Below are 8,608 nucleotides of genomic sequence, written 5' to 3'. Positions count from 1 at the left end.
TTGATTGATGATTTTTGCTTGAGTATGCTTTTTTGTTATTGTAGGATATTTGGAAGCTGGTATTTATACCCCTAAATTAAATTCCAACCTTTGTTTGATTGATGATTTTTGCTTGAGTATGCTTTTTTGTTATTGTAGGATATTTGGAAGCTGGTATTTATACCCCTAAATTAAATTCCAACCATTGTGGTTGTTGGAGATATGAATAGAATCGTTGGGGATGTGAAAACCAAAACATTTAATTCACCTACAACAGCAAGTATTGATACCAAATAAAAATGTATCAATATTTTTTTGCAATAAATGCTAAATTGAATACTCGTTGAAGCTGAAATATCGATACCAAACATATTTTATTGATACCATATAAAGGTATTGATACTGGATCGATACTTATCTGAATTTTTGAAAAACATAATGTTAATTTGGTACCATTTTTCCAAGGGGTGTCGATATACTTGGCCAAAAAGGTATCAATACTTTTTGACCTGGAGCTGTTCTAACTTGTTTGAAAATTATTTTGACAGGTTAAAAGAATTTTTACTTTGTTAAAATCATTTTAACTTGATTTTGAAGTTGATTTAAAAATTTTCTAAGAGTTCAAAGTAAAGATATAAAATTTTGTTTCTTAAAATTTAATTGAAAAATCATTTTGTCAATTTATTCAAAGACACTTTGATTTGTTATACCAAAACATATTATCAAATAAAACTTAGTTTAATAATCTCCCTTTTTATATAACAAATATTTGGTAAATTTGTTTCGAATATATTGCTCCCTTAATAAAAGTTATTTCAATTTAAGGCCTAAATAAAAATTGAGATACATTTTCAAAATTTGAGATTCATTTTTACTTTGAAGAAAATGGTCACATAATTTGCATAAGGTAGCATAATATTAATCAATCAATTTACCTTTTCTTCTCCCATTTTTTGTTATATCAAAAAAGGCAAATAAAGTTTGAGGAGAAAAAGATAGTTTATTCAAAAAATATATGAAAAATGAATAAATATAGAACTAACATAAATAAAAAAAATATCAAAGTTTAGATCTCATGAGATGATGCTAAAACTCGGTTGTTGACATTAGAGATGCAAATAACATATCTCATTACTCATTTTCCTTCGACACCTCCTGTAACGTCCCAAAAATTTAAGTTTAATTTGTTAGTTTTTGACATATGATTTGCTCTAGTTGAGTGGTTATGCGTTTGGTGTATTTGCTTGAGGTTTTGTGTTCAAGTCTTTGTGTACATAAGGAATATTTATTCTTTTTATCAAGTTTATAGATGAGTTTAGATTTAATTTAAACTCCTTTACAAATATTTTTTTGATAGTGAGATAAGAATATCACGTGATTCTCCATCACCCTCATTTCACATCACTACTTGCATTTTCTGCTATTGCACTCTGTTTTTTCTTTTTCTTTGTTTTGCTTGTTCTTTATTTTTTCTTTACTTTTGATATTTTTGGTTCTTCTTGATTTGGGTTTCCGTTTTATTCAATTTTGGTGGTGGTCGTCGGTGGGGTTTGATAATTTGGTTTTTACGTAAGTTTGTTTAATATCTATTTTTCCTACAAGTGAAGTCTTTCATTTCGTTATTTATTATCTTGCTAAATTGGGTTTAAGTCCAGCGTTTTTCGATATTGATCGTTTGGATTATTTAGGTGAAGGTCATGGATCGATCAATCCATCAGAAGAGTAAGGCTTGGGGTGTTGCAGTTTTCGTGCAAGGGTAAGTTTTGGTACTGATTTAGAGTTTGTGGTGTTTGTGTGGTATTCAATTGGGGTTTCGTTTGGTACTATTATTGTGAAAAATTGAGGACTTTGTCCTTTAATCGTTCGTTTTCGTTACTGATCTGGTGCTTTATTTGATGCATGTAGGTTCTAGAAATCTCATAGTTGATTACCTGTTAAAATCGAATTAGGTGTGTAATGAAAAACACGGAAAATAGCAAATGGCGAAAACTAAAAAACTACACGGTCGACGCCACATGGCCGTATACCAGGCCATGTGGTAGGCGTGTGTGACACACAATCTGGACTATTTGGGCCTTGTGGGCCACACGAGTTGGCCATTTAGGCCATGTAGGCCCAAAATTTTAAAATTTTCCCTAAGACCGTGAACATTGTTTGGATTGATCATAGGGCTTCTGTAAGGTCGGTATGTTTAGCAAAAAATTGTTGTAAATACGTATATTTGAAATGAAATAAGATAGGTAAAATCTATAATATGCTATGTTTATCTGAATATATATATATTCTGTATCTACCACTATAAGCATGTACATCGTAGGCATATTTGATATCTGTTAGTTTTACATTTGCATCTGAAATGGGGTTTGTTATACAGAGGAACTGTAGGCAGTTTAATAACCTACCGTATTTGGTGGCTTAGCCATACATATTTCTGTAGACGGCTATAAATTGCCTAATAAACTGGCAGCTCAGTTGCAAATATTCTAAGAAGTGTCATACCGACACTATGTGGTGTGTAAGGTTGGATGGGTATATAATACCTCATATGGTGTGTTGGGATTATATTTCTAGATCTGTTATGTTTTGAAAAACTCTTTTTTCTAATAAATACAAAAATTTATAACTGATGGACTTTGTGTAATTTGTTACACACTGAGTTATAAAAACTCCCTTTTTGATGTTTGTCACTTTCAGGTAATCTTCAAACTTAGGTGAGTCGGTGCGACGGGAGCTCGATTATAATAATTTTTTCATAAATTTAATTTATTAATTTGGGTTTGAGAGTTTTGTAAATTTTGAACTGCTTGGACATTTTGGATTGTTTTGCTTTTGAAATTTATTTCCATTTTTCGCGTGATGTTGTTTAAATGTTTTATCAAAAATGTTTTTCTATAAAACAAATAATTTCAAAACAAAAACTTGTGTTTTCCAAAATTCAACTTTCTAAGATTTTCGCTGCAAAGTTATACGTTTTTAGAATAATGTAAACAATCAATGTTTTCAATAAAACAACTAAGTAAGATATGCTTTCAAATAAATCTAGTTTTTGTGTAAACAGAGTTTACAATGTTTTACAAAACATACAAATTTGGGATTTTCAATCGATTTACGATAACATCTCCAGATTTGGCTATAACGTCTAGGTCAGGTTTGGGTTGTTTACACCTCTTTTCTCTCCTCATGATGATGATTAGAGCAACTTTTTAAGTTTGCATTTTTCATATCATTGTTTATCATATTTGGACTATTACTTGAGTAGCCATAGACATAGAAAATGAGCAAAAGTAATAGTGCAAATGTGGTGGACAACAATATGAAAAATGTAAACTTAAAAAGCTACTCTAATCATCATCATGAGAAGAGAAAGGAGGTGTCGAAGGAGAATGAGTAAGGAGATATGTCATTTGTATCTCTAATGTCGACAACCGAGAATTATCATCATCTCGATGAGATCTAAACTCATCTTGAAGTCCCCGAACATCGCTACTCAAGGAATGTAGAGTGTCAAGGAAGGCAATGTTGATATCAGACGAAGGTTGACCAACTTGAGAGGAAGAAGCAGGAAAAGCAACATGTTTTCCTTAAAAATATGAGATTTGTATCAATGTTTTAATTCTATTAGAAATAAATATATAAATAAATTTTAATTTAATTAGTCGTTCGTGTAAAGTTTTTTAAGTCTGAATATATCCAATTACTTGAACATTTTGGACTACATGTGTAAGAAAAATAATTGATACACATTTTTAATAGGATATATTTATATTTAAAAAAGAAACTTTACTCATATAATTAATAAAATTAAAATTTATCTATATATATCTACATTCTAAAATATATATATTTTATGTTTTTATATATTGTTAAAAATATGAATAGAATTAAAATATCTTATATTTTTAAAAATAATTTTATATAATTTAGAAAAATCGATATGGTTTTCTATATTCAATTTGGACTTATATAAAGGAATTTCCATTTTAGAATTCCAAAATTTTATTTTAATAAAAAGTTTTATATATTTTTTGAATTTTTATTTTATTTTATCTGATGTTAATGTGGAGTGTTATATTAGTATTGTTAATGATTACATTAATATTGTCAATAGTAGAGTCGAGGGGCTAACAAGGGCTTGACTCCTTAAAATATTTTTTTATTTAAACCTTTTATAATTTATAAAATTTTAAATTAGTAATGGTAAAATTATACTTTGACATTCTAAAAATGATAAAATTTAATTTAGTCATTTAACAATTATAAATATATAAACTATTAAAATAATGATATTATATTTTTAATATCGTAAAAATATACAATTTAATTTCGATCCATCCAATACAAATTTCTAACTCCACTATCAAATATTATAACAGTTAAAAATAAAAATATTAATCAAATAACTTAATTAATACAATTTAAAATTTTTTAAAAATTAATTAAGCGCTTTCTTCACGAAGGGTTTTATTCATCAAAGTTCATTTAGCCAAAAATTAATAGCAGGACAAAAGGCACAAGTATTTTAAAGTGCGAAAACAAGCTCAATGAGCGGAAAATTGAAGGACATTTACGTCATTTGACGCTAACTCAAACAGTATTGAAAATCCAAAATTTGAAATTTGAATAGTACAGGGTTTAGGGTTTCAAATATAAAATTCATAAAATTCCTTTCACGGTTGATTTGAAAAGAGCTCCTCTGCCTTTCAGTTTTGGGAAAATCCCAGTAGACCTCAACTCAACTCAAGGTACTCTCGCTTTTTCTCTTTTCTTCTCTGTTTAACTTTATGTTTAATGTCGATGAAAATCTTCGTTAAGGGAATTGTGCTGCAAAAATGGTATATGTGGGACATAAGTTTGGTTTCCGAGAAAGGAACATTGAAGAAAAACAAAAAAGCACATTAAGCTATTGATTCGTCTTCTTTTTTTTCTTTGAGACAACGGAAATAAATCCGAATAAAAGCAAAAACGATGTTTCTTTAGCTTTGGTTCTTTTGGCCTAAATTAATAAAGCTTTTCTTGATGAATAAATAAATCAATCAAGCTTTATAGTAATTTTTTTTTAAATAAAATTCTCAGCAACCAAAAATGCGTAGAGAGTAATTAAGATGTATTATTTGTTATTTAATTTTCTGTTGATAACTTTGGTCGATGTTGAGCTTCCTGAAATTGAATCTTAGATAGGCTAGTTAAGTTGGGAAAGGTAATGACATGATATTTATACTGAACTCTTTTTAAAGTGCTCATATAAACGAAAGAAATGAGCACTGTAGTTCATAGAACTCCAAAATCGGGGAGACAGTCATTGTTTTACCAAGATTTGGCCTCACCGATCTCTGCCCGGAGAGGGAAATTCTCTAGTCCTGGTCAAGCGGCTGCTGTCTCAGCTTTATGGCAGGAGAATTTTGGAGGTTCAGATCTTCCACCTCCTCCAATGTACACCTTGGAGGACCGTTCAGATTTTTCTCCTGAATCTGGTATACTGGATTATCCTATGTCTCCCGAAATCAAGTCAGACCCAAAAAGCCCGGTTCAAAGTTCTGGACGTGACTTCTCAACTCCAGCAAAGAGCAAGTCAGGGGCTAGCACTTCATTTGCTATACTTAATGGGCAGCAGAATCAGCAGAGCTCAGCAAGTTTGAGTTGGTGGTCACCCGCAAAGAATAGTAGTAATGAGCAGGATGACAAGGGAAAGGGTTCTCCCGTTGAGGGTGTTGTTCAACCTGGTGCTCTAATCACACTTCCGCCTCCAAGGGAAGTTGCTAGGCCTGAGATACAAAGAAATTCTGTACCTGCAGGCAATCTGGACGAGGAAGAATGGGTTACAGTTTATGGGTATGCTCCTTGCTACTTCCTTGTTCTACTTAATAATTGACATAATTGTCTTGTGGTCTTCTAGCAATTTCTGGAGTAAATATTTCTTGTATTATTTAAGCAGCCACTTCTCTGCATTTTGGATCCCTTTTTATCATTTTTCACATCGTCAAAATTTTACCCATTTATGTCAGGTAAAATTGTAATTGTTTAGATGTTGTTTGCTTAACATGTTGTAGGACTGGTATTGTCTAATTTCTTTGTTGACAATAGTACTCTTCTTTCTTGGTTTCTTTGGGTATTATCCTCTGAACTGCTATTTGCAACTTCTAACCTTGTATAACTCAGCAGCGATTTGAACTTATAACTTCCTTGTTGGTGACTTCCATCTCTTCATGTTTCTCTGTTTTAGTAGATCAAACATAACCTAAACATTTGGGTTAAACTCATGGTACAGTCATGTTCTTATATGTATGCAAGGCCTATGACTTCAATATTCGCTTTCTTTCCAGATTTTCTCCTGCTGATACAAATTTAGTTTTGCGAGAGTTTGAAAAGTGTGGTGTGATATTGAAGCATGTTCCTGGTCCAAGGGATGCTAACTGGATGCACATTCTCTATCTGGTGAATCTTCTTCTGACAATCCGAAATACTACCTGTTAATGCTATTTCATTACAAGTTTTAATGTTCTCTGGTTATCTATCTTGTTGGTCCCTTTTCGCAGACTTTTGTTCATTTTGTGTTCTTTATTTGTTGAATGCATGCTATCCATGCTTGTGGAATTGGTATGTAATCCTAATGATAAAAAAAGTAATCCAGCTGGAGATTAATATAAAAGAGGATTGCTGTTGACTGAGAAATAAGTTCGAATTTTGATTTCTGACCTTTCTGTGGTTTAAACATATTGCCTTCCTCGATCAAAGCTGGAATCGTATTGGTTAAATATCTCTATGGATTTTGCTGAAACCCAAACCTGATAGAACTTTTGCTTTTTGAAGATGGGCTGTGATCTTTTGATCTTATTTATGTGTTTAGTTCAGATTTTAGCAAAATGTATTTTCATTTTTTTGATAAAGTCTAATAGTTGCTTTTGTTTTTTGTTGCAGAACCGATCTGATGCTCAGAGAGCTCTCAGCAAGAATGGAATGCAAATTAATGGAGCACTAATAATCGGTGTGAAGCCAGTAGATCCAATGCAACGTGAGGCTCTAAATGAAAGAATGAATAATCAGGGTTTCATGACTTTGCCCCCACCATCAAGTAGAACATCAGAGCTGAGCAATTTTCGACCATCTCGCCCATACTATCTTCAAAATGGCAATACCAATGCACGACAGTCAGGAAGCGCTGCTATTGCAAACCCTACAAAATCACTAGGGACCAAAATCATGGAATACATGTTTGGATATTAGAAAAATAAAAAGCTGTTTTCGGTCACTCACATGCCCTTTGTTCTATTTCATAATTGTTGGATGGTGTTCCTTCCAAATATTCATGGAGGACATACGGTTATGTCCTGAACAAAGGGAAATGCAATTGATTGTGTTGTAATTGCAGTTGTAAAAGACTAGAAAACCAAGAGTGTCTTGAACTTTTGGTTTGATACGATTCAAAGAGTATGTGAGCTATATAATTCAATTTTTGCTTTGATACAATCTTTGGAATAATTTTGGCTAAGGTGGTGAAATGTGCATGCCTTTACATTTATAGTGACGAGACTGATACCTTAGTGTTTCTCCAAAAATGGGGACTTCACTCCCACCCAATTTGAGGTTTTTTTCTTTGGGGATGTACCCATGAGATATTGCCTGTCTTGTGGTTAGTGACAATTGCTCATTGTGTGCGAGACATCCTGAAACAGTGGAACACCTATTCCGGCATTGTGAAATGAGCAAGACATGTTGGAAATTTGAGTAGTAGTAACTGTTCTTAGTTACAAAAATATGTATATGATATTTTATTCTTTTTCCTGGGAAATTTGGCTTTTGAGGATGTTATGATCGGAACCAAAAATCCAAGATAGAAAGGAGAAGCATAAATTGAGAAAAGAAGAGGAAGAAAATCATATGAGAAAAGTGTGCTGACAATTTTCCATTCCTAACCAATATTGTCAATTACATGTTGATATATAGGGAAAATAAATGAAATATCTGGTAGTTAGGAATAATACAAAAACAAACAATACGGTCATCCTTTGAAACGCTCTGTTTCACTTAAACTTGATATGCACCGTTTCACTAACTCATTCTCGATATTGACCTTTAGCCAAATTAAAATCAGCCCGATTGTTTCTTAATTTGACCCATAATAATTACTTCCTCTTCGAAAAAGATCCTTGTCCTTAAAGATCTATATGAGGGTAAACCTCCTTCAGCTACTGTAAGGATTCCCATGTTGCATCCTCTGGAAAGGAGTTCTACCAAAACTTCAGTTGTGGCCGCATTTCCATGCTTCACCATCCTTCTGTCCAAAATTCTGATAGGCTTTTTAGCCCAAGTTCCATGGTTGTTCACCATTGGTGGAGAGGCTTGGATAGGAGCAGCTCCAACATGTTTCTTAAGCTGAGAAACATGAAAAGTAGGATGTATTCGAGATCCTTGGGGTACCTGCAGTTTATATGCTACCTTTCCAACCTTACCTTCCAATGTAGGGGTTAAAATACTTGGAAGCTAATTTCTAGTTGATGAACCTTCTCATAGAATGCTGTTTATAAGGTTGAAGCATCAAGTATACCTAGTCCCCTACTTCAAATTTCCTGTCTGTCCTGTGTTTGTTTGATTGTTGCTTTATTCTATCTTTGTGCTCTTTTCAGATAGAATC

General features: G+C 32.3%; 1 protein-coding gene across 2 annotated transcripts; it reads left to right on the top strand.

Annotated features, from left to right (window-relative positions):
• Window positions 1-4,542: 4,542 nt before the first annotated feature.
• LOC108461233 (nuclear pore complex protein NUP35-like) lies at window positions 4,543-7,443 on the top strand. 2 transcript variants are annotated; one of them, XM_017761008.2, is made up of 4 exons: window positions 4,543-4,721; window positions 5,232-5,808; window positions 6,300-6,411; window positions 6,895-7,443. In XM_017761008.2, the coding sequence occupies exons 2-4, from the start codon at window positions 5,234-5,236 to the stop codon at window positions 7,198-7,200; spliced, it is 993 nt and encodes a 330-aa protein (XP_017616497.1). In that variant the 5' UTR covers window positions 4,543-4,721; window positions 5,232-5,233; the 3' UTR covers window positions 7,201-7,443. The 2 variants fall into 2 exon arrangements, with proteins under 2 accessions (XP_017616497.1, XP_017616487.1); XM_017760998.2 differs by having other exon boundaries at window positions 4,549-4,721; window positions 5,214-5,808.
• Window positions 7,444-8,608: the final 1,165 nt, after the last annotated feature.

The sequence above is a fragment of the Gossypium arboreum genome, chromosome 2, assembly GCF_025698485.1.
Source record: "Gossypium arboreum isolate Shixiya-1 chromosome 2, ASM2569848v2, whole genome shotgun sequence".
NCBI classification, from domain to species: Eukaryota; Viridiplantae; Streptophyta; class Magnoliopsida; order Malvales; family Malvaceae; genus Gossypium; species Gossypium arboreum.
This window is presented reverse-complemented; position numbering and strand designations above follow the sequence as displayed.

Excerpts from the sequence above, each read along its gene's own strand:
- LOC108461233 (XM_017761008.2), top strand. The coding sequence starts at position 5,234 with ATGAGCACTGTAGTTCATAGAACTCCAAAATCGGGGAGACAGTCATTG. Across the intron at positions 5,809-6,299 it reads GAATGGGTTACAGTTTATGG|ATTTTCTCCTGCTGATACAA; the intron begins GTATGCTCCTTG and ends CTTTCTTTCCAG. Across the intron at positions 6,412-6,894 it reads GGATGCACATTCTCTATCTG|AACCGATCTGATGCTCAGAG; the intron begins GTGAATCTTCTT and ends TTTTTGTTGCAG.